Below are 26,759 nucleotides of genomic sequence, written 5' to 3'. Positions count from 1 at the left end.
TCTCCATAGCATTACCCTGGATCTCTGGATTTGCTAGTCCAGTGGCAATACCACAATGCCAGCATTCCCTTTATCCAGTCATTAATGTAGTTGATGGGCAGCACGATGGCGCAGTGGTTAGCCCTGCTGCCTCCTGGCGCCGAGGTCCCAGGTTCGATCCCGGCTCTGGGTCACTGTCCATCTGGAGTTTGCACATGTTCCCTGTGTTTGCGTGGGTTTCGCCCTCACAACCCAAAGATGTGCAGGGTAGGTGGATTGGCCACGCTAAATTGCCTCTTAAAATTGCCCCTTAATTGGAAAAAATGAATTGGGTACACTACAAAAAAAATTAATGTAGTTGATGAACTGTTGAGGCTCCAGCACTGATTACTGTGGTACTCCTGGTTAGTTTGCCAACCTGAAAATGATCCATTTATCCCAACTCTGTTCCCTGTTAGTTCTCCAGTCCTCTACCCATGCTGATGTATCACCCCAACATCCTGAGATCTTACTCTGTGCAGCAACCTTTGATGTGGTATCTTATCAAATGTCTGTTGCCATTTCTACAGGTTCCCCTTTAAAACGAGCAGAATGCTGTTTGTTAAATCCTCAAAAGAATTCCGATAAATTTGTCAAACATGATTTCCCTTTTGCAAAACCATATTGACTCTTGCCTGATTGTGTTATGATTTTCTAAACTGCTGCTACTGCCTTCCTAATAATGGATTCTAGCATTTCTTTCCAATTACAAATATTCGACTGATTGGGCGATGGTCCTCTGTTTTCTGTCTCCCTTTCTTGAACAATATTTACACATTTGGGACTTTCCAATCTGTTGGGACTTTCCTCGAGTCTAGGGAATTTTGGAATATTACAACCAATGTTTCTCCTACCCATGCAGCCATTTCTTTTAAGACCCCAGGGTGCAGACCATCAGGTCCAGGGACTTGTCAGCCTTTAGCCCCATTATTTTTCCTAGTACTTTTTCTCCAGTGATCAATGCTTTTAAGTTCCTCTATCCCTTTGTCCCTCTTTTCTAGTAGTCTTAGGATGCTTTTTTGTGTTCTACTCTGAAGACAGATGCCAAATGCTTGTTCAAAGTCTTTGCCGTTTCCCTGTTCCCCACTATTAATTATCCAGTCTCTTTCTAAGGGACCAACACTCATTTTAGCTGTTCTTTTCCTTTTGAACTATTTGTAGGTTTTACATTATATTATTATTATATTTCTTGCTAGTTTTCTCCCGTACTCCAATTTCTCCCTCTATTTTTTTTTTTTCAATCATCCTTTGTTGGATTCTAAACTTTTCCCAATTTTCTGGCCTAACCACTATTCATTGCAGCATTGTACATCTTTTCTTTCCATACCATCCTATAAGACATTTTAGGCCATTCGGCTCATCGAGTCTGCTCTGCCATTCAATCATGACTGCTATTTTTCTCATCCCTATTCTCCTGCCTTCTCCCCATAACTCCTGATCCCCTTATTAATTAAAAACCTATCTATCTCTGGCTTGTAGACGCTGTGATTTGGACTCCACAGCTTTCTGTGGCAAAGAGTTCCACAGATTTATCACTTTCTGGCTGAAGGAATTCCATCTCATCTCGGTATTTAAGGATTATCCGTTCAGTCTGAGATTGTGCCCTCTGGTTCTAGTTTTTCCTACTAGTGGAAACATCCTCTCCACGTCCACTCCATCTAGGCCTCTCGGTATCCTGTGAGTTTCAATAAGATACCTCCTCATCCTTCTAAACGCCAATGATTAAAGACTGAGTCCTCCACTGCTTCTTGTATGACAAGCTCTTCATTCCAAGGATCATTCTTGTGAACCTCCTCTAGACCCTCGATCATTCCTTAGATACGGGGCCCAAAACTGCTCACAATACTCCAAATTGGGTCTGACCAGAGCCGTACAGCCTCACGTACACCCCTGTTCTTGTATTCTAGCCCTCTCGATATGAATGCTAACATTGCATTTCCCTTCTGAACTGCAGACTGAACTTGCAAGTTAACCTTAAGAGAATCTTGAACTAGGACTCCTAAGTCCCTTTGTGCTTCTGATTTCTTAAGACTTTTCCCATTTAGAAAATTGCCCATGCCTCCATTCTTCCTACCAAAGTGCATTACCTCACGCTTTGCCACATTTTATTTCATCTGCCACTTCTTTGCCCACTCTCGTAGCCTGTCCAAGTTCTTCTGCAGCCACCCTGCTTCCTCAATACTACCTGTCCCTCTGCATATCTTTGTATCATCTGAAAACTTAGCAACAGTGCCCTCAGTTTCTTCTTCCAGATCGTTAATGTGTATTGTGAAAGGTCGTGGCCCCAGCATTGACCCCTGAGGCACACTAGTCACTGGCTGCCATCCTGCAAAAGAGCCCTTTATCTCCACCCACTGCCTTCTGCCAATCAGCCAATCCTCTATCCATGCCAGTATCTTATCCTTAACACCATGGGCTCTTAACTTATTTAACAATCTTCTCAAAGAAATCTAACAGATTTGTCAGACGTGACTTCCCCTTGTTGAATCCGTGCTGACTCAGTCCTATTTTATTATGCACTTTCAAGTACTCCACAGTCTCATCTTTAATAATGGACTCTTACCAAAGACCTGTCAGGCTAACCAGCCGATAATTTGCCGTCTTCTGCTTCCCTGTCTTCTTAAACAGGAGTGTTACATTGGCCATTTTCCAGTCCTCTGGGACCCTCCCTGCCTCCAGTGATTCCTGAAAAATCACCATCAATGCCTCCACAATCTCGTCCGCTATCCTTCAGAACCTTGGGGTGTAGTCCATCCGGTCCAGGTGATTTATTCACCTTCAGACCTTTACATTTCCCAGAACCTTCTCCTTTGTGATAGCCATTGCACTCACCTCTCTGTCCCCTGAATCTCCTGATCTGGTGTCCCGCTGGTGTCTTCCACCATGAAGAATGATGCAGAGTAGCTATTCAGTTCCTCTTCCATTTCTTTATTCCCCATGACTACTTCTCCAGGCTCATTTTCCAGTGGTCCAATGTCTATTCTTGCCTCTCTCTTATCTTTTATATATTGGAAAAAAAACTCTTGTTATCTTCTTTTATATTACTCACTAGCTGACACTTATATTTCATCTTCTCCCCCTTATTGCTTTCTTAGTTGTCCTCTGCTCACTTTTAAAGGCTTCCCAATCCTCTGGCTTCCCACAAATCCTCGCCACGTTGTATGCTTTTTCTTTTTCTTTTATGCTGTCCTTGACTTCCCTTGTCAGCCTTGTCCTGCCCTTAATATGTTTCCTCCTTGGGGATGAATTTCTGTTGTGCCTCCTGAATAACCCCTAAAAACTCCTACCATTGCAGTTCCATTGCCTTCCCTGCTAGGCTCCCCTTCCGATCAACTCTGGCCAGCTCCTCCCTCATGACTTTGTAGTTACCTTTATTCAATTGTAATACCGTTACATCTGATTCCAGCTTCTCCTTCTCTAATTGCAGGGTAAATTCTATCATATTGTGGTCACTTACTGACTATCGCTAGGGGGCCTGCACATAACTCACATCAAGGTCTTGGTTAGCCACAGATGCTCCATCCATCTCATATTTTGTCAATGGAATATATTTTTGTAAGAAATATCTCTTTAAATTTCTGCCACTGCTTCTCTACCACCTTCCTTTTAAACCTATTTTCCCAAGTCCACTGTAGCCAAATCTGTATTCATACCCTTGTAATCGTCTTTATTTAAGTTTAAGACTTCAGTTTCTGACTCCAGTCTTTATTTAAGTTTAAGACTTCAGTTTCTGACTCCAGTTTCGCACCATCAACTGGAATGTGAAATTCCATCATATTATGATCACTCTTACCTTGGGTTGCACGGTAGCACAGTGGTTAGCACTGTTGCTTCACAGCGCCTGGGTTCGATTCCCGCTTGGGTCATTGTCTGCACGTTCTCCCCGTGTCTGCGTGGGTTTCCTCCGGGTGCTCCGGTTTCCCCCCTCAAATCCTGAAAGACGTGCTTGTTAGCTGAATTGGACATTCTGTATTCTCCCTCTGTGTACCGAACAGGTGTCTTGAATGTGGCGACTAGGGGATTTGCGCAGTAACTTCATTGCATTGTTAATGTAAGCCTATTTGTGACAATAATAAAGATTATTATTACAGAGGATACTTTACTGCAAAATAATTTATAAATCCTATCTCATTGCACATTACCAAGTCTAAACTTCCCTCTTCCCTTGTTGGTACTGGAACTATTTGTTCTAAGAAACTGTCCCAAATGCATGTTATGAACTTATCCTCCAGGCTATGGGGCAACATGATGGCACAGTGGCAATGCTGCCTCTAATGCCAGGGACCCGGGTTTGATTCTGACCTTGGGTGACTGTGTGGAGTTTGCATGTTCTCCCTGTGACTGCGTGGGTTTTCTTCGGTTGATCTAGTTTCATACCACAGTCCAGAGGATGTGCAGGTTAGATGGATTGGCTGATCAATGCGTGGGGTTGCGTGGATAAGGTGAGTGAGTTGGCCTAGATAGAGTGCTCTTTCGGAGGGTCTGTGCAGACTCAATGGGCTGAATGACCCCCTGTAGGGATTCTATGTTTCCCCATTTGATGTGTCCAATCTATATGGAGATTAAAATCTCCCACGACTGTTGCTGTACCTTTCTTACACATTATCCCTCTGTTCTGCAGGGTAGCTAGCTACTGTCAGGGAGGCTACAAAGCACTCCCACCACGTTGCTATTTCTTACCTCCACCCAAACTGATTGAACATTTTGATCCCCCCCGAATCAAGATTCTTCTCCCACCCTCCTGGTATTGATCCGTGGAGCTGTCTGGCTGCCAATTAACAGAATAGCTGTGCAATTAGTATTCTGTTTCCCTTTTGGGGAAACATCCATATTAGGATTAGTGGTGTATTTCAAAGATTGCCAAAGTAATTTAAATGGGGTTAAGTGAACTTTCTCGATATCACTGAATATTTCCAATGCGTAGCTGCTGCTTATAGATAAAGTCCCAGGCTCATCTTCTTTGCTGAGTTATCTGATCTCAGCCAGACAAATAGTAAGGCCACTCCAATCAGCGTTTATACCTGCTCACTATCCAATGACCCTTTTAAAATTGGTGTTTTGGTCTAGTGGGATAGGATTAGGCTGTGCCATCAATCTAGGAAAAGTATCAGAGGGCTACCAATGTTTTCAAAATGATCTCCAATAAATAAACCAATGCTTTTAGAAGGTAAAGAAAGCAGAAAATTACACGGAAAATTGAGATTTAGTAAGGTATATACACTTCAGGAATATTTGAAGTACTATACGAAAGTGCAGAAATGCATCACTAAATTCAGATTTGTTGATAGTAAAGAGACTGATTAAATTTTTGGCAGATTATAGCCTCTTCATTAATCTCCCAGTGGTTTATCTTAGTTGAAGCTTTAATTTGATCGTATGTGCATTGGTAAGTTTGTTAGAAACAAAACCTAAGGAAATTTGTAAAACTTCCTTTATTTAGAGCCTGACATTGAAATTTGTGCAGCTCCTGGTATCGAGGCTGAACAGTTTTCCAGCTTGTGTTCAGAGTTTTTGTTCCAGCATATAATGTGATTGCACCCAGTAGTTCCATTGGTACTTGCTTTTGTTAAGAAGTACAACTAACGTAGAATGCAGCCAGTCAGCATTGAAAAAAAACAGAAATGAAGTATATCCTGTACTTAATGTCGATGCTAAAGGATATTGGGGAGTAAAATCTGTAGTTTTGTATTAGTGTCACCTTCGGATCAGCAGCGGGTGGGCAGGCAGATGCCAGTTTGAAGTAGAAGAACGTAGTCCGTCTTTTTCCATTGATAAAGTAGCCTTTCAGAGTCAATGAGCTCTGTCAATGCAAGCTTGTCAAGGCTACAACTTCATAGACCTGAGAGGCGGTTTGAGAGGTCAGGCCTTTTCAAATTCGCTGTGATGCAAATGAACTTTGCTGCTTAAACAACTATTGGAATTTTTATGTCCGCTCCTTGTCTGTTTCACAAAGTCATTGACGAGACATTCAGTGCTTTTTAAATTGGGGTAGCATTGTGATAAAGACCAAGTACAGATTTACGGAGGGCTGAAAGCAGTTAGATCATGTTCTTTTCATGGTACCATTAGAATCAAATCGATTTCCCTCAAGCCTTCAGAATAGCAAATCTTAACAAAGCTTTGGGGCTAGACAAGGGCCAAAATGACTGAACTGAATGTTAATTATACTCCACAAACTTATTTTCTTTTTATTTCGGATTGACTAGCAACTACTAAAATGAAAAAGTGTAACTATAAACTGTTATATTGTTTACATGGAAAGGAGGTCAGACTGAGGATGCATAGATGCTATTATGGTGTTCACAAAATGACATTGGACAACATTAGTAAAGTGTAGATTTTAAATATAGCGAACAAGCCTTTTCCACCAAAAGTATAATTTCTACCTTGCTGCTTCTATATGATGCTTGTGTAACTGACAGTTAACCAGTAATAAATACCAGTAGTTCAACACATTTGTAAAGAGAAAGTCTACATCTGGACGGCTGATGTAACCGTTAAGTAGGGAGTTAAAACCGCCCCCCCAGGGTATTTTTGTTTTTTATTAATCTGCTGTTCTTCTTAAAATGCCCTTGACCTGCTGAGTAAAAATCACAGTAATCGGTGTATGTACTTAGGCTATAATCACAAAAAGGGGATTTTATTTCATTGATATTTTTCTGTTCCGAATTCATGGTAAACTGGAATAGTCTGTTAAAGATTTTGATTTTCCATAGTTCTGAGTAATGACTTCATTTTTGAAAATAAGTGATATTTGCGCACCTAATTATGTTCAGCTGTTTGCTTAGATGTACTATTTTATGGTAAATACAGACACAAAGTATTGTGGATTGTTTACAGAAAACTTTCTGCTATTAAGCATTTTGTCTGTTTACAAGATATTCAGCTGCACTTAGTAGAAATATTAGTTATCAGTATATTGTATTTTTTTCAGGTTCCAGTTGTGAAATCGAACTGGTAACATTCTTTAATCAAGTGTCTTGTACATCAATAGCAATTTTTGTGTTGGTTACAATTTCATCACACAAATGTAGTTTCACATTTAAAGGATAACATTTTACAGATATTTTAAAATGCAATTGGCAAAACTATTTAATTTGCTGACAGATGCGGCAGGTTTGATTCTTTCATTACTAAAGGAACAAGAATGGTTAGTGGACCAATAAAGCTGCACTGAGCACTTCTGGGTCAACTAAAATCAGCCTTTAAGGGAAAATAATTCCTTGAAATTTATACAAGAATATCAGTTACCCGGTTATATACTTGGAGAAATTACATTTCTCAATGAACACTTGAAGCTTAAGTTGTCAGTTGGAACAGGAAAGAAAAACTGCATCTCATACCTGGTTTTACTTTGTTTTCTGACATCCTTTTAAACAGTGATGTGCTTGGGTTTGTGAGCAGCAGCTGCATCAGTGGTGCAGTTGAACTGCAGGGCAATGTTTAATGGCTTTTCTGCACCTGCAGCTATAGAATCTTATTTTGACACCTGGCTTCATCACTTATTTACCCTTCCCCCTTCCTTTTTAAAAAGAACAATTTTTCTCTGCTATCTTGGTCCAATTCCTGTTGATATATAGATATGTTAGTGATATGAAAGGGGTAATCAGTAGGGATTCTTTTGTCCCTTTGCTCTTAGAATCAATATAGTCAGTGTTACATGTTCAAGCTTTGATTCAAACAAAACAAGGACTAGCTTCCAGTCATGGGCATCTCTGAAGAAGCTGCATGGTAAACCATTCTTTTCACTTTGCTCAATTAAACCAGATGAAGGAACATGAAATAAGGCACTGTGTTTTGAGAAGTAAGGGTATAAGCAAATAGTAAAAACATTTCATTACCTGATGTTTTATTTTACTGCATTTATTGGGGAAAACAGAATTTTAGCATTTAATATACAGCGTATTCTGCTAAATTTCAAGTAAGGACGTAGTTCTAAATTTTATTCAGTTTAATCATTGATATTCTTTGTGATTTATGTATAATAACTGAAATAAGAAACTTAATCATCGATGCAAATTGTGATTTTTAAAAAAAAAATCCTTTTTAAATCTCAAACTTTGTTCTATTTCTCGAGTTGGTGCACTTCAGAAATAGTGCAGTGTGACCTTTAAAAAGAGTACAATATTAATTTAATGTTGAGCAGAGCCTTTGGTTTGGCTCATGATTTAAGAAATGCTATAGTAATTATATGTATTATGCAAACCCTCGAATATTCTGGTAATGTAGATTTTGACAGTAAATTTCTTGTTTGCATCTTACCATTTGTTGCATTCAAGCATTATCTTGGGATGGCCTTTTAGTAACCAATGCAATAGTAAAATTACTTTATAATAGTAGTAACTTTCTCTTTTGTCATAACTAAAACCCTTTTAAAAGGTTGTTGATTTGGGAGCAGCGGAGAGGGAGCAGACAAGAAATGAGCACCATTTTTAGTTACTGTTTAACACTAAAGGTGCTTTGGCAGAACACAGCCTGTGGAACAGGACCACCCTGTATTCAGTCACTGTCCCCACACCTCTCTGCTTCTTCCATTCACACAAGCAGCTGCACTGCAAAGTTTTTCAGAAGCCAGTCAAGAGTAAAATTCTACCTCATTTGTCTTCCAGACACGAAGATCGATCGAGAAGTTATTAGAATGGGAAAACAATAGGTTATACCACAAGGTGAGTGCCGCAGGGAGCAACTTTAGCATGGGGTTCAGACCATTGGAGACTGAATTGCACAGTATGGAAACAGATGCTTTTGTTGGTAGAAAAATATGAAAGATGGATAAATGGGTTTGTCTGGATGTAGGAATAAAATGGAAGTCATTTTTCTTCCTTTTCTCCATTTCTTTTCCAGCTGTGCTTGCACTGGAGACTGAGCAAAAGGAAATGTGAAACCAATAACATGATGGAATATGTAAGTTAAAGGGCTGTTTTGTTACTTTCTCTATTAAATGATCATTTATTTTGCTTCTGATCTTATTCTTTCAGCAGTTATTAATCAGAAAGGTGTCAACCTACTTAGTCGCTTGAGTGGAAAAATTTATTACGGTCCACAGATGCACATATTCACGTACAAGGCAGATTTATAAAGTTATGAATGGCCTGAAAACAAGGCTTGCACTGTGCTCTGAAAATAATAAATTAATTGCTAGAATGAATTAACTGAAATGTATTATGGTTACTGATATGCCCATCCAAAAAAGAATAATCTTTTATATAAGTTTGTCACAAAAATGTTTAAACATGTTTTAGTTTAACTGTGCAAAGTAAAATGGTAATCTCTCTTCCAAACACACACTTCAAAAATCTAGTGGAGAAGTGGTGGGTCCCAAGGGAACAAAGTAAAATCATTGTTGTGGTCAATGATTAGACAAAATCACTATTATTGAGTAGCTATCTCATATAAAGCAGGAGTCAAATCTGTGACTTAAGCAAAATTATATGCGTGCAGTTTCCCTTTTTGTTTGAAAACACTAAAGGAAAACTATTTAGGTAGTTTAGTCCAGCACTGCGCCTATCAGGAATTTCACTGTTTCTGCATTTGTAAAATTGCCATTGAGTCAAAAAACAGAGTAACAGCTAACATTGTGACAAATTATTGGAAGAAAATTTGACTTCCACAGTTCCTCCAACTACCAAATATTATTTGCATTCGGGTAAGCCTTGCGACTGTTCTTGCTATACCCCATTCGCCAAGATCCCAAAGGAAGAAGCACATCACTTGATGTCACTCTTGTATGCCTAATAATGAGCTTGGTTTAGCATGGAAAGACTTGAGGAAGGAGTGACCGGAATGGAGAACAAATTAAGGATAATTTGCTAACATTGAATGTTGCAGACAGATGATCAATACATAAATGATATCCCTTGTCTCAATGCAGGGCTGTTTAATATTTTAAAAAAAATTGAAAGTAGAGCCATAGTGATGAGTTTGTATATAAATTGCTTTGTGCCCACTGCATTTAGTTACAAGGTCAGCCCCCTGTTTCTCTATTTTTCTCAATTTAATACATTGTTTTGTTGCATCCTAACTTTTAATGAGCAATTTAATTTTAATTGGATAGTTTTAAAAGTTGCAGAATGATTTTGGTGGATTTTCCTTTGAAAATTAAGTGTCTCCTCTGTTCTGTGGAAACTTTAGATTTTGAAAGCTATTAGATTTTAGTAGCAATTTCACTCCTTGTTTTGCTGTAAACGTAACATTTCAAACTTTGTTTCCATGTGGAATTTCACCAATGTTACTTAACTTCTACTTAATGTCTTATTTAAATATCTGCTTTTCTCATCACCTTTCTTCTGTTAACCTTATTGAAAACCCTATTTGAAACCAAAGTCTACAAGATAACAAAGGCCTTTCAAAATGCTTTTTTGTGTGGAACAGCACCCATTCGCTGAATTGCTTGCTATAGATTATTTGCAACATCAGCAACTATATCAAACATGTTGATTTATGAGAATGTGAAAGGCACGTGAAGAGTTTTTTGTAATGCAAAGGAGGGAGGACCTGAGTGAGTTGTTAAAGGTTTTTCTCTTCATAGATAGCAACGTCATGGCCCTAGTCTCCAAACAAGAAAGTGTTTGAATTAAGATTCATTCTTTGCTGGTACAAACTGTTGTGTTTATAGTTGCAGCTAAAGAGTAAACTAGTAACTCTACCTAACTCTAAACTGTTTTTAAATTTGAAAAATTGAAATCAAGCCAGCACCAATGTTACAAATTAATTTTAAATTATTTTTAAGAAGTAAATGGGAACGTTTCATTATACTAAATGGAACATAACAGTAACAACAAAATAACAAAACCCGCAATTTTTATTCTGCTCTTTAGAAAAAATGTCACCCTGATTTTTAATTTTATTGAAAAATCATTTTGAAGTCAGAGTTGTGACCTCTCTAAACATTTATACTAGAGACTACTCAGCAACAATGCCCCCACCTACCCTCCCAAAAAACATGGTCAGCAGCACCTCCAACCAAATAGATGTTTTTTTCTACCCAAGCAGATACACAACACCAAACGTAAATGGCCATGGCCAGTGGCACTGGATGTCATGTATCTGTTTTTCTGGGCATGCACAGCCTGATTAACCTAAAACAACAATAGCTGGAATTCTCCGGCCGTTGGGATTCTCTTTTCCTGCTGGCAGTGCACCCCCTGCTGGGGGTTTCCCGGAGGAATGGGGTGACTTTAATGGGAAATCCTATTGACAAGCGGCGGGAAGATAGAATTCCACTGTCAGCGGGATGCCAGTGAAAAACACTTGGCTGAGGGACTGCCAGCCCAAAATATTGCATTAACCTAGTGCTTTTAACATAGCAGTGTACTGAGACATTTCACAAAGGCGTCTGAAGTTCAACACCCAAGTAGGAATTGGAAATTAGAAAGGATGAATGAAGAATCATAACCTTACAGGGCACAGGAGGAAGCCATTTAGGTTATTGCCAGTATGTCCCATAAAAGTTCTATTTCCCTACTTTTCATGTTCTTTTCATTTTTCTTTTCCAAATATTTATTCAGTTCTCTTATTCCCTTCACTTTTATTATGGATTGCCCTTCTGCTATTCCTAACAACTTTCTGCAGTTTTAAAAGATCACCTTTGAACCTTTCCCTTCATTTTATGGTGGTCTGGAAATTTATGCTCTACAGTTACTGAATCATCAGTCCATGAAAATAATTTTTCCCACTTACACGAGGAAATAAAATACTCATAATCTTGAATACTCCAGCAGACATCCTTTTAACCATCACTGCATAATGAAATTAATGCAATGTATTGAAAAGAGCTGAAATATTTCTTACAATTAAAATCTTGTCCTTAATGTTATGGGGAGGCAGTGGCGCAGTGGTATTATCCCTGGATTGGTAATCCAAAAAAAAAAACAGGGTTATGCTCTGGAGACCCAGGTTTGAATCCCAGGACAGCAGATGATGTAATTTCAATTCAATAAAAATCTCAAATTTAAAAAGTCTAATGATGACCATGAAACCATTGCCAATTGTTGTAAATGACCTTTAGAAAAGGGATATCTGCCGTCCTTGCCAGATGTGGTTGCATGTGACTCCGGACCCACAGCAAAAAGTCCCTCTGAAATGCCCTAGCAAGCCACGTAGAGTCACGCCGCAAAAACAAACATCTCCAAGGAATCAAAGTGGATGGATCACCTGGCATCGACCTAGGCACCAGAAACACCAATGACAAACTGTGCCCTATCGACCCGGCAAAGTTCTCCTTGCTAACATCTGAGGGCTTGTGCCAAAATTGGGAGAGCCGTCTTACAGATTGGAAACTTAGGAAATTGGAGCAGGAGTAGGCCTTCGCATATGCTCTGACATTCATTATGATCATGGCTGATCATCCACCTCAGTAACTGTTCCCTTGTTCCCACATATGTTTTGATTCCTTTAGCCCCAATAACTGTGTCTAACTCCTTTTTGAGAACGAACAATGTTTTGGTCTCAACTGCTTTCTGTGGTGGATGATTATACAAGCTCACCACTTTCTGGGTGCAGAAATTTCTCCTCATCTCAGCCGAAAATGGCCTAACCCTGTATCCTTAGACTGTGACCTCTGGTTCTGGATTCCCCCATCACCGGGAATATCCTTCCTTCATCTACCCTGCCTAGTCCTGTTAGAATGTTATAGATTTCGAGATCCGCCCCCACCCCCCCCCTCCATTCTTCTGAACTCCAGTGGAATATAATCCTAACAAACTCAATCTCTGCTCGTATATCAGTCCCGCCATCCGAGGAATCAGTCTGGTAAACCTTTGCTGCACTCCCTCTATAGCAAGGACATCTTTGATATAATGCAACATTCCAGGTGTGGTCTCGCCAAGGCCTTTTATACTTGAAGCAAGGCAGCCCTGCATCTGTACTCTAACCTCTCGCTATGAAGGCCAACATATCATTTACGTTTCTGCCTGCTGCACCTGCATGCTACCTTGCAGCGACTGGTGTACAAGGACATTTCCCTTTCTCAATCAATAGCCATTCAGATAATCTGCATTCCTGTTTTTAATACTGAAGTGGAAAACCTCACCATTAATCCACATTTTTATGCTACATCTATCATGAATTTGCCCACTCACTCAACTGTTCAAATCACACTGGAGCATCTCTGCATCCTCCTAACAACTCACCCTCCACCTAGCTTTGTGTCACCTGCAAATTTGGAGATATTACATTTTGTTCCCTCACCTAAATCAGTCATATATTTTGTGAATAGCTGGGGTCCTAGCACTGATCCCTACGGTACCCCAATAGCCACTGCCTGCTATTTGGAAACAGACAGGTTTATTCCTACTGTTTCCTGTCTGCCGACCAATTTCCTATCCATCTCAAGACACTGCCCCCAATTTCATGCACTTTAATTTTACATGCTAATCTCCTTTGTGGGATTTTTTTGAAAGCCTCCTGAAAGTCCAAATAAACCAAATCCACTAGCTCCCCCTCGCCAACTCGACTAGTTGCATCCTCAAAGAATTCTAGTCGATTTATCGAGCATGATTTCCCTTTAGTAAATCCATGCTGACTCTGTTCAATCCTGCCACACTCTGTTTTCCAAATTCTCTGCTATTAAATCTTTTATAATGGATTCTTTAACATTCTCCCCCACTACCGATGCCAGGCTGACTGGAATTCCATGTTTTCTCTCAACTTTTCTTTTTAAACAATGAGGGTTACATTAGATACCTTCCAATCTGTAGGAACTGTTCCAGAGTTGATAGAACCTTGGAAGATGACCACCACTGCAGCCACTGTTTCTAGGGCCACTTCCTTAAGTACTCTGGGATGTAGATTATCAGGCCCTGGTGATAAAATGCATTATATTCAGACAGCTCCACAAACAGGGTCACAAACATCCCCCACCTTTTCTCAAACTCCCCTGCTGAGCCCCTTAACTCATACTTTATCTTCTCTAACCACATGAAGTCCTACAGGTCACCCAACCATGCTGCTACCCCCGGTGGCGATGCCGACTGCCACACCAGCACAATTTGTCGCCGTGCAATCAGAGAGGCGCGAATGGCAGGACATCGGCCTTCCTCCTCCATGAGCTCCGGTTTCTCTCAACCCCAAATATCGCCATCAAAGGGTCCGGGTCCACTCCTTCCTCCACTATCCTGGCTAAGACCGCGAACACTCCCGCCCGGAATCTTCCCAATTTTTCACAACCCCAAAACATGTGTGCATGATTCGCTGGCCCTCGCCCACACCTCGCACTCATCTGCTACCCCCTGAAAGAACCCACTCATTCTCGCCCGAGTCATATACACCCTGTGCATCACCTTAAACTGTATCAGGCTCATCCTTGCACAAGAAGAGGCCCCGTTTACCCTTCGCAGTGCCTCACTCCATACTCCCAATTGATCTCCATTCCCAACTCCGCTTCCATATCTCCTTGATCTTCACCACTCGCTCGCCTCCCTGCTCCCCCAGCCCCTTGTATATATCCCCAATTTTTCCCTCCCCCTTCCACATCCGGAAGCAGCAGTCGCTCCAGCAGGGTGTATCCCGGCAGTCTAGGGGAACCCCTTCCAGCCCTTTCATGCAAAGTCCCTAACCTGTAGATACCTGAACTCACTACCCCTCGGCAGCTCTACCCTCTCCCTTGGCTCCTCCAGACTGGCGAACCCTTCCTCCAAATACAAATCCCTCACCTTGACCAGCCCCACTTCCCTCCACCTCTTGTATACACAATCCACCCCCCCCCCCGGCTCAAACCCATGATTCTCGCAAAGCGGCGTTAGCACCAACATCCCTTCCATCCTAAAATGCCGCCTCAGCTGATTCCATATCTTCACCGTGGGCTGCACCACTGGGCTCCCTGAATACCCACTCGTAGCCATTGGCAATGCTGCCGTCATCATAGCCCTCAAACTAGACCCCTTGCAAGATTCCTCCTCCATACTAACCCACTCTACCCTTTCTCCTTCCCACCACCGCCGCACCGCTGCCTCTGCCTCTGTAGCAGGGTCCTCCCCACACTCGGCACCTTCCCCGCCCTTCAAAGTCAGAGATGATTGTGTCCACTTTCCGAAAAAAGGCCTTTGGTATAAAGATCGGGAGAGACTGACAGATAAACAAGAACCTCGGCACACTATTCATTTTCACCACTTGGACCCTCCCCGCCAACGTTACGTGCAATGTTTTCCACCTCTTAAGATCCTCCCTGGCCTCCTCCACTAGCTTCGTTAAGTTCCACTTATGGAGCCCCGTCCATTCCCTCGCTACCTGAATCCCCCAAGTACCTAAACCTATCCCTCGCTACTGTAAATGGCATCCCCCCCTAAATTAGCCCGCTGTGCCAGCTCATTCACCGGGAATACCTCGCTTTTCCCTACATTCAGCTTGTATCCCGAGAACCCTCCAAACCTTCCCAACAGGCCCATAATCCTTCCCATATTCTCCAACGGATACGAAATATACAGCAAGAGGTCATCGGCATAGAGTGACACCCGATGCTCCCTCTGTCCCTTCATTATCCCTTGCCTCTCTGTCGACTCCGAGAGCCATCACCAATGGCACTATGGCCAGCGCAAACAGCAGCGGCGCAAGGGCACCCCTGCCTCGTATCGCTGTGTAAGTCAAAGCTTCATGAGCTCATATCATTCGTCCTCACCCTCACTCTTGGCGCCGCATACAGCAACCGCACCCATGCCATAAATCTCGGCCTAAACCCAAACCTTCCCAAAACTTCGAACAAGTACCGCCACTCCACCCGATCAAATGCTTTCTTCGCGTCCATGGACACCACCACCTCCGGTACCAGAGCTCTCGACGGATTCATCACGACATTCAACAGCTGTCTTATATTACTCGTGAACTGCCTGCCCTTCATGAAGCCTGTTCGATCTTCTGCAACTTCTCCAGTGACGAAGGAGAAAATGCTGGAAAATCTCAGCAAGTCTGGCAGCATCTGTAGGGAAAGAAAAGAGCTAACGTTTCGAGGCCAATGACTCTTTGTCAAAGCCCCCTTCTCCAGTGCTTCATTAATTGCTCCCAACAGATGTGGTGCCAGGTCCGCCGCAACTTCCTTATAAAATTCTGCCGGGTACCCATCCAGCCCAGGGGCCTTCCCCAACTTCATACCCTTGATACTATCCAGCACCTCCCTCAGCCCCAGGGGCTTCTCCAATTGTATCCTCTTTGCTTCTTGCCTCTTTGCTTCCTCCATCTGGGGAAATTCCAGCTCGTCCAGAAACCACCCCATGTCCCCCTCCTCTCCTGTGTCTGCCTCATAAAGTCCCTGGTAATACTCTCTAAATGCCTAATTTATCTTCCCTGGCACTGACACCACATCCCCAGTCTGGATCTTCAATATTTCCCTGGATGCAGCCTGCCTCCACAGCTAGTGCGCCAGCATGCGGCTCGCCTTCTCCCCATACTCATATTGCACACCTCTTGCCCTATGCAGTTGCCCTACCGCCTTCCCTGTTGTCAGCCTGTCAAATCGCGCCTGCAACCTTTTCCTCCTTGCCAATCCCTCCATGGTGGGCACCCTTGAATGTTCCCTGTCCACCTCCACTATCTCGCTTACTAGATGGTCATGTTCCGCCCTCCTTTCCTTATTCGCATGAACCATTAATGAGAGAATTTCTCCCCGGACCACTGCCTTCAGTGCTTCCCAAAGAATGCCCGCCGACACCTCCCCATTCTGATTGAACTCCACATAATCCCTAATCGCCAACCGCACCTTATCACAAAAACCTCTGTCCACCAAAAGCCCCGAGTCAAACCTCCACCTCGGCCTCTGCTCTCGTCCCGTACTGAACCGAATATCCAGCCAGTGGGGTGCATGGTCCGAGATAACTATCCCCGCATACTCTGCCTTCTCCACCCCAACCAAAATCTCCCGACTCACTACAAAGTAATCAATTCTCGAATACACCTTATGGACGAGTGCTATAGAATACTCCCTTCCCCCTGGGTTCTGAAAGCGCCATGGGATCCACCATACCCATCCTCTCCATAAACCCTCCCAGCTCCCTTGCCATTCGTACCCTACCCATCGACCTGGGGCTCAATCCAGCCACCTCGGCTCCAGATCACAGTTAAAATCTCCTCCCATGATCAACTGGTACGTGGCCAAGTCCAGGATTGCTTCTCCCTGTCCCACCGTAGAATTTTCCCTTTCTCCACAAATTTATGGAGTCTCACGATCACCGCGCGCAGCGGCTTCCCAGCTCTAGGCTTTTGCCTCAGAGACATATGCGCTCGGTCCACTTCAGGTGCCTTATCGAGCACCCCTTCTGCCACCAATCCCGCCAGCATCCTCGAGACGTACCTCGTGGCACTCGCACCTTTCACTCCGTCAGGCAGGCCCACTATTCGCAGGTTCGGCCTTCTCGATGCATTTTCCTGCTCCTCCACCTTTGCCCTCAGTTTTACAAAGGTCTCCTAGGAATTCCTCTAACATTCACCCAAGCCTTTTCATCAAAATTCCACCCAGATCTGGGTAAAAATAGCCCTTTTCTGTGACTTTGAACAGGACGGCCCTTTATGTGACCAATCACTCCATGGTCACAAGCGGAAGTCTTGTATGCAACTTCTTTGGATCTAATACTATCTCTAATTTGCCTTGCAAGCCATGATTTGGCTACTTTTCTCTTTTTTTTTTGTAGGACCAGAGTGAACAATTGTTCTTTGAATAATTTCCAGTGCCTATCCACCACCACACCTTTAAGTAATGTTTCCAATCCACCATAGCCAACTTGCGCCTCTTACCATCATAGTTCCATTTATTATGATTCACGATCCTAGTCTCAGGATCAGCTACGTCACTCTCCATCTTTATTTTCTAATTAAGGCGCAATTTTGCGTGGCCAATCCACCTTCTCTGCACATCCTTGGGTTGTGGGAGTGAGATCTGCGCAGATACAGGGAGAATGTGCAAACTCCATATGGACAGTGATTCGGGGATGGGATCGAACCATGATCGTTGACTCCGAGAGGCAGCAGTGCCAACCACTTCACCACGGTGCCACCCATCACTCTCCATCTTAATGAAGAATTCTATCTTATTATGATTGTTCATCCCAGGCGGCATGTGGCGCAGTGGTTAGCACTGGGACTGAGGTGCTGAGGACCCGAGTTTGAAATCCGGCCCTGGATCACAGTCCGTGAGGAGTTTGTACATACTCCCCATGTCTGCATGGGTTTCACCTCCACAACCCAAAGATGTGCATGGTAGATGGATTGCCTACTCTAAATTGCCCCTTAATTGGAAAAAAAATTATTGTTCATCCCAAGGGTGAACCAGTTTGCCAATTATTCATTTCTCATTACACAATGCCTAGTCTAGGATGGCCTGTGCTCCAGTTGGTTCTTCAATTGATCCAGAAAACAATCCCATATAAACTCCAGGAATTCCTCTGTGGCATTGTTGTTAATTTGACTTGTAGAATCTATAGGCAGATTAAAGCCGTCCAGAATTACAGATGTTCCTTTATCACTTGCGTCTCTAATTTCCTTTTAATGCCATTCCTAACAGCTTGGTAGTCTATAGACAACTCCACTAACGTTTATTGCCCCTTGATGTTCTTCGGCTCTATCCATCCAGATTCCATATTGTCGGAGCTAATATCCTTCCTCACTATTGTGTTAATTTCCTCTTTAACCAGCAATGCAACCCACTGCCTTTTTCTTTTTGTCTGTCCTTTTTAAATGCTGAATTCTCCTGGATGTTCAATTCCCATCCCTCATCAGCCATGTCTCTGTAATCCTGGCTATATCAGACCAGTTTATATCTATTTGTGCGATTAATTCATTCACTTTATTGAAAAAGCTCCACGAATCAAAGCGCAAAGCCTTTGGGTGTCTCTTCACGTTCCTTGGCCTGTTCCCATTATTTTACACTGGCTCTCTTAATTCTGCCCTTGATTTCTCTGCCTATCACTTTTTATTCCCTTTTTGGTGTTTTGTTCTTGTCCGTGTTTGCCCCTCCTCTGACTCCTTGCATAGGCTCCCAACCCCTTGTCATTTTAGTTTAAACCTTCCACAATCAATCTAGCAAATATTCCCCCTAGCACATCAGTCCCAGTCCTTCCGAGGTGTAACCCAGGCTTGTACTGGTTCCACCTCCTCAACAATGTTCCAGGAATCTGAAACCCTTCCCATCACACCATCTCTTCAGCCACATATTCGTCTGATATAGCCTGCTATTTGTGCTCTGACTGGAAATAATCTTGATATTACTACCTTTGAGGTCCTACTTTTCAATTTGCTTCCTAACTCTCTTCTACTTTTAGGACTTTACCCGTTTCTTACTTATGTCGTTTGTACCAATGTGTGCCATGACCACTGGCTGCCCCCCCTCCCCGTCCAGTATGCTCTGAGACATCCTTGACCTTAGCACCAGGGAGGCAATGTACCATCCTGGGCTCTCGTTTGTGTCTACAGAAACGCCTATCTATTCCCCTTTCAATTGAATCCCCAAGAACTATTGTATTATCACACTTTTAACTCCTCCCCTCTGTAGCAGAGCGAACTGTGGTGCAACAAATTTGGCTGTTGCTGCTTTCCTCTGAGAGGCCATTCCCCCAAAAGTATCCAAAGAGGTATATCTGTGTTGCAGGGGAATGGCCACAGTTTTCTGAACAGCCTGTCTAGCCCTCTTGCTCTGCCTGGCGGTCACTCATTCCCTCCCTGTGACCACCTCTCTAAACATGATATCCACAATACTCTCTGTTACGCGATGCCCCACTGAATACCTAGCTGCCGCTCCAGCTCCAAAACCCCAGCTTCCAGGAGCTGCAGCTGTAGACACTTACTGTACACATGTTGGCCCCCAGCATTGGAAATGTTTCTGGCTTCCCACAAAGAACAGGAAGAGCACACCACGGATTTGAGTTCTTCTAACATGACTTGCCCCTTTAAATTAAACCATTTGAAAGATACTTAAAATCAAATACTATCAATTACTCTAGGGCCCTTCTTCCCTGGTCCTCACTCCTAAAGAATATAACTCTTTACAAACTGTAGACCACAAAATCTAGACTGTACAAACTATAAGCGATAAAGGTAGTAAATACTTACCCGCCCATACTCTCCCAATCAGCTGCTTCCACTTGTCCCACGTCACCGTGGGAGCTCCAAACTCCACGCTGTCACTCCGCTCTCAATCCCGCTCTTTTTTGCGCGTCTTCATCCTCCCGACTCCGCTCTCAGTCTTGCTCTGATTATTCAAGCAACAGTCGGTATGATCACCATGCCCATAGAGTGGTAACAGGTGGGAGTTGCCCTAGGAGTCCTCAACAGTGACTCCCGACTCTATCACATCAGGTCAGACATGGGCAAGGAAACATGTTAATTTGTATGTACTGTCGCCTCTCAGCTGATGAATCGGTATTTAAATACCACTTGAAGGAAGCACTGATGGTGGCAATCCACAGAATGTTCACTTGAGTTGGGGGCTTCAATGTCCATCACCAAGAGTAGCTCGGTAGCACCGCTCCTGACCGAGCTGGCCAAGCCCTTAAGAACATAGCTGCTAGACTGGGTCTGCAGCAGGTGTTGAGAGAAGGCATATTTCATCCCCACCAACCTGCTTGCTGCAGATGCATCTGCTCATGACCACTATAGAGTCCTTGTGGAGACTATTACGATCCCAGCTGCCGCTCCATATAATTAATAACAAGGAAAAAACATGAAAAAATTGGGCGATTAAACAATACTCCTTTACTCCCCCCCCCCTTGTTTAACAAAAACACACAGATTTAAAGATTAACATGAATCACAAAGAACATTTTAAGCTACAATGGTCTCATTACACAAAAAGTCCCTTTTAAGCACACACTCTGGTCCAATACGCACTGCGCCCTGAACCCAAGTTAGTGTCTGTGGTTTTCTCTTCAGAATCCCCAGACGATTGTCACATGAGAGTTTCCAAATTCTGCTCCAGTTGTGGCCTCACCAAAGTTCTATACAACTCCAACATGACCTCCCTGCTTTTGTCATCTATGCCTAGGTTGATGAGGGCAAGTGTCCCATGTGCCTTTTCCACCACCCTGTGAACCTACCCTTCTACCTTCAGAGATCTGTGGACAAACACGCCAAGCTCCTTTTGGTCCTCAGATCTTTGTAGTGCCATACCATTCATTGAATACTTCCATGTCAAATTACTCCTAAAGTGTATCACTTCACTTTTTAGGGTTAAATTCCATCTGCCACTTATCTGACCATTTGACCTAAGACACCCAACCTCACCTTTTTAAAATGTATTTTTATTATCAACATGTATCAAAACAGGTTGCAACACACCAACACCCCGGGAAGCATACTTCCCAGCAATCCACGATACAGTCTGTACAAATCCCCCCCCCCCCCCCCCCGCGATCAAGAGCTCCTCAAACATGGTCACAAACATCCCCCACCTTTCCTCAAACTCCTCTGCAGAGCCCCTTAACTCATATTTTATCTTCTCCAACCACAGGAAGTTGTACAGGTCACCCAACCATGCCGCTACCCCCCGGTGGCGATGCCGACCGTAACTCCAGTAACATTCGCCACCGTGCGATCGGAGAGGCGAAGGCCACGACATCCGCCTTCCTCCTCCATGAGCTCCGGCTTCTCTGATAGCCCAAATATTGTCACCAGAAGGGTCCGGGTCCACCACCTCCTCCACTATCCTAGCTAAGACCGCGAACACTCTAACCCAGAATCTTGCCAGGTTTTTGCAACCCCAAAACCTGCACGTGTGAATTGTCCACTTTTAAGCCGCCAATATCTCCAATACCAATACCTGGTCATCTGGATTGTAACGTGTGCTTTAGGAATTTTTGCACCTCCTGTCCTGTCCAAACTCTCTCCTGGTAGAGTTGAGAGATTTTTACTCTGTGAGGTCCTGTCTCCAACTCTCCTCAAATTGCCTAAATTAAAACTTCAAAGCATTTCCCTTAGGACTTCCAGTTGCTAAACAATGCCCACAAGCTTATGCCATTTACTTATTTTTCACACCGTAGAACAGAAACACAGTTGGAACTTAACTAACCACCACATCTTGTCCAGCAAGAAGCTAATTATAGGTTTTACACTTCCAGGCTCAGAAACATTAAATTAAACACACTTAAAACTATACCTTATTTGTATTGGTGAACATTAGAAATATAAATCCCTTAAAACTAACTTTTGTTTTCCTAACAAAAGAAAGTCCTGTCTTTATAGAGAGGATAACCTCCATCACCGTGCTAAATGGGTGAGATTTCAAAAAGACCTAGCAACTTCAGACTGGGCAGCCATGAGGAACAAAGGGCCATCAGCAGCAGCAGAATTGTACTCAACTGCAATCTATAACCTCATGGCCAGCATTTCATCCACTCCACCGTTATCACCAAGCCAGGTTCAATGAAAAGTGGAGGGGTGCATGCCAGGAGAAGCACCAAACATAAAACTGACCTGATGAAGCTACAACACTGGACTACTTGCATGTCAAACGTCAAACAGCATAAGCAGCAGTGATAGACAGAGCTTAGCGATTCCACATCCAACAGATCATATCTAAGCTCTGAAGTCTTGCCACATCCAGCCATAAATGGTGGACAATTAAGTAACTCACTGGAGGGGACGGCTCCTCAATGATGGGGGAGCCCAGTACAACAGGGCAGAAGACGAGGCTGAAACATTTGCGACAATCTTCAGCTTGGAGTGCCGAGTAGATGATCTAACTCTGCTGCATCTGGAGGTCACCAGCATCACAGATGCCAGTCTTCAGACAATTTGATTTGTTCCACATGATATCAAGAAACAGCAGGAGCGGGCGCCATGTGGTACAGTGGTTAGCACTGGGACTGCGGCACTGAGGACCCGGGTTAGAATCCTAGTCCTGGGTCACTGTCCGTGTGGAGTTTGCACATTCTCCCCATGTCTGCGGGGGTTTCACCCCCACAACCCAAAGATGTGTAGGTTAGGTGAATGGCCATATCTTTTTATTAAAACAGTAAAAAATATATACAAGGCCAAACGGTGCAAACACTCATTTTGTGTTGAAGAACAGGGTATCCTCCCCTCAGTACCAATGTACGGGGAGGGTGGGGTGGATACTCTGATTATTAAAACAGTTCACAACACGTTTCTACAGAAAACAAATGGTACAAGCACTAAACTTTGCGTTGGAGAGACTTGCGTTGGAGAGACCAGATACCCTCGCCTCATAGGTGGATTGGCCACGCTAAATTGTCCCTTAATTGGGAAAAACAAATAATTAGCTACTCTAAATTTATTTTTTAAAGAAAAGAAACTTCTGAAGGCAAAAATGGTTATTGGTTGGCTTTATTGGAAATCAAATTAAATGAGAATTATGTTAAAACACACAGCTTCTTAATTTTCTATTTGTATTAGCCAGGTGATTGTGTAATGATACTGTGAGGATATTGTAATCTGTTGGCCATTGTTAGTCATATGCTGGGAGCATTGTTAACTACTGACCTTCAAGTTAAAGAAAGGAAATACTAAATGGTTTCATAACTTGAGATGTTTGTTGACTCACTCCTTCAATCTTGTTACAACATTGTTGGGAATAAACTGTTAAGATGATTGTACTACTTTTGTAATCATTTTGTTTTTAATTACTTTCTCAGGTCATCCTAATAGAGTTTTTACCGAAGACGCCAATATTTCGACCAGACTAGCAACCAATTTTGTTTTCAGAGACTTGTTGAAGTGTGTTGTCCTTCCAATGGTGCCTTGCTTGGTACTCCTCGTGAAGTTTGTCAGTCTCACAGATTATTATAGTTATCCAGTTTCTCATTCCCCTGTCCATACGTTTTTGCTCAAGTTGATTTTTTTTGTATTTCTCTCAACTTACATTCCAAACTTTCCTTCTCTCAGTTGTCACTTGGTGCATTGATCTTGTCATTCCTCTTTGGATCTCACCACCCTCTTCCAAAAATGTTTCTTAATAGCCATTTTGCTCTCCTTTTAATCCTCATTCATGCAGATTTTCTTTTGCACACTCAACAGCTTTTACACCACTCAGTAAAATTGTCTAAAATGGTTCTATGGTTACTAAAATAATCAGTTTGGTAATAATGCCTGTGAATCACCCCACAGTTTCCTAGGAGATTTTTGATAATGAATTAAAATTGCTTGTTGGACTTTTTAGAAGAATCAACTTTTCTGCATGTTCCATTCTCCAACCAATACCTGAAGAGCAAACAGAAGTAGTTTCTCCATGCAGTATTGTTTCTTATTTCAATACACCATTTTTCTCTTTGTCCTTTTAAATTTGAACTTGATGTACTGTGCACGTATTCAGAAACAGTCTACCGTGGCTACAGAGGTCACAACGTTCATATGAAGAAAACAGTGAAGAAATCATGTCAACTGGCTCTGCATGCGTCCTGAATATTGAACTCTAAACAAATGGAATAAAATACCTTGAATTAATACTGCAGCAAAATCAAATGAAGGCATTGTATGGTCATTTGCAGCCTGGATCATGAAAAAATGCAACATTATCAAAATCGGAAAATGGATACTTTGTTCAGGTAGCTGCCATAAATTATGGCTTTTATGACTTCTGTTACTTTATTTGTTTATTTTTTTTTCTGTACAATTTAGATTTACATACAAATGTGTAGATTTTTTTTGCCCTGTACAAATGTTAACAAATAGTTCATTGTGCGAACTTATGAATACTGTATAGACTTTTGGGTCAGGTCATTTTTAAAAAATATATTCTGCACCTCAGATAGTGGAACCTGTCAGTGTATTCAAAGAGGTGCTGCTTTCCATTTAGTATTTCACTGAATACTACCAGGACTTGTGGTGCAGGTTAATGTTTTTATATTTTTAGCTTTTTTAATTATAATTTTGCTCAGAGTTTTAGAGAGTCAGTTACTTAACAGAGGTTGGTCCCTGTTATTTAAAAGGTCAGGTTTTACTGTTAACTACAGTATCTGGAACATTAGGAATTATATAAAATTAAATTCCCATATGTTAGCACCTTTGACTGCGGTTGAAAAATTATACACACTTGGCTATTTCTTGTTTTTGTTCCCAATATCCCGCAATGTTCTGTTTGTGAAATATATGAAAATTGAATGATTAAATTTGATCAGATGTGTCTGATTGTCCAACACACAACTTCTGAATTACAAAAAAGCTTCATAATTGACTTGAGATTTTTGCTGTATATAATGATGTATTACTGTCCAAGTCCGTATGCATGTATACTAACCTGATACTTAAATCCGAGGCACAGAGTTTGGGGGGGGGGGGGGGGAAGAGATAGGGAATTCATTGACCCTTCCTTTTCATTCTGGATAACAAAACACCTCATTTTGCTGTGATAGGGGAATGTGTTTTTTGTGTGTAAATGTTACAATAATCTGAAGACCAAAGTCAATAATAGTTTTGCTTGATAAATAGCAGTTTGGTCATTTCTGATTCGTTCTCTCTATAGTGAAACATGACATCCATTTATTGTCTCCCAAAAAACAGTACTACCTAGTCAATTAATTAATCAATCAATCGTGTAGCCATTTTATAAGCAGTAATGTTTTGTTGAAATATGGTCTGTCAACAGCTGTTTCCTTGTATTGTTGGCTAATTATGTCAGCCGGATCGTGTGCATATTCCGATGTTATGTTTGCTATGTTTTTATTGCATTTGTCTCTTTGTGCTCATCATTTACTTCAAATTCATTTAGATTATGTGGCTGCAAGTGACTCTCTTAAGGGCAATGTACACCGAAAGCAGTTTACTACAAATGGATAAATGAGAACGAGTTATTTCAGAAATAAAAGACACTGGTCAGAAATATTTAACACCGAAATGTTAATGCTACTTTACCTTAAATATGAATGTAGATTATTGTGATTTCATCAAAGTAGTGGGACATACTTATTCATTGGTTGGAAGACCAGCACTGTGTGCCATATTTAAATCAGTTTGAGTTTGAATGAGTTTCATGAATTTTATTTCTTTTGTGGGCCTGTGGGTATCTACCTCACACGATGAATGTTATAATTTAGAGAAGAACAAAATCATTATCAATTTAAATCTTGCTACATGCACCAGTTGGCAAGTATGGAGTGATCTGGGACCTGGACTAATCTATCATCTTGGTTGAAAAGGACTAAATATTGATGAGAAATTACACATGGAATAAGATATATAGGGTAGTGATAGTAAATGTTTTCCTTTTCAAACTCATCCTAAATAACTATTCCTGATAGTGTTCAAAACTTAGTCTAATAGCAGTTTTTAAAAAAAATAAATGCCGGATGCTATTTGACTAATTATGAGGCACTTTGGAATTGGCCAAAATCCAGTACTTTGTTAAGAGTGATTATTTCAAAGTTTAGGAAACAATGGCTTTCTAGTTGTCGGTTAAACCTATTTAATCTTTACAGTGTAGACTTTATATAACAGTAGCAAACTTTGAAAGATCTTACTGTACTGTAAAGTTGGAATCTTTTGTGTGTAACTATTTTGTTATAGTTTATCAGGGAACCTGACCCAAGACTGGAATTTTTGAAATTTGTTATAAATATTCGCAAATATTAAAATATTAGCCTTGTATAATAACATATTTTGTGAATTGATGCTCTTTTCTCCGCAACAATATAATCTAGATTTGTTTTAGAAATTTGTGGAAAGTCATAATTTAAACATTTTCAGTGAAATTCATTATGTTTAGACATAAATGCAAAATTAACAGATGTTATAGATACACACTGATGGTTTCTAAACAATCTAGCAATATGAGAAGGATTTCCACTGTGGTGCATTGTAGTAAATCATAAGCT

General features: G+C 41.8%; 1 protein-coding gene across 1 annotated transcript in view; it reads left to right on the top strand.

Annotated features, from left to right (window-relative positions):
- Positions 1-26,538, top strand: part of LOC140408906 (cysteine-rich hydrophobic domain-containing protein 2) — a 107,574-nt gene extending 81,036 nt beyond the window's left edge. The window contains exons 4-6 of the mRNA XM_072496773.1: positions 8,628-8,684; positions 8,863-8,922; positions 23,586-26,538. Coding sequence (XP_072352874.1) covers positions 8,628-8,684; positions 8,863-8,922; positions 23,586-23,636 — 168 coding nt within the window. The 3' untranslated portion in view covers positions 23,637-26,538. The remainder of the gene's footprint in view (positions 1-8,627; positions 8,685-8,862; positions 8,923-23,585) is intronic.
- Positions 26,539-26,759: the final 221 nt, after the last annotated feature.

Source organism: Scyliorhinus torazame, chromosome 3, assembly GCF_047496885.1.
Source record: "Scyliorhinus torazame isolate Kashiwa2021f chromosome 3, sScyTor2.1, whole genome shotgun sequence".
Taxonomy (NCBI): Eukaryota; Metazoa; Chordata; class Chondrichthyes; order Carcharhiniformes; family Scyliorhinidae; genus Scyliorhinus; species Scyliorhinus torazame.
Note: the sequence above shows the minus strand (reverse complement) of the source record. Positions and strands in the feature narration are given on the sequence as shown.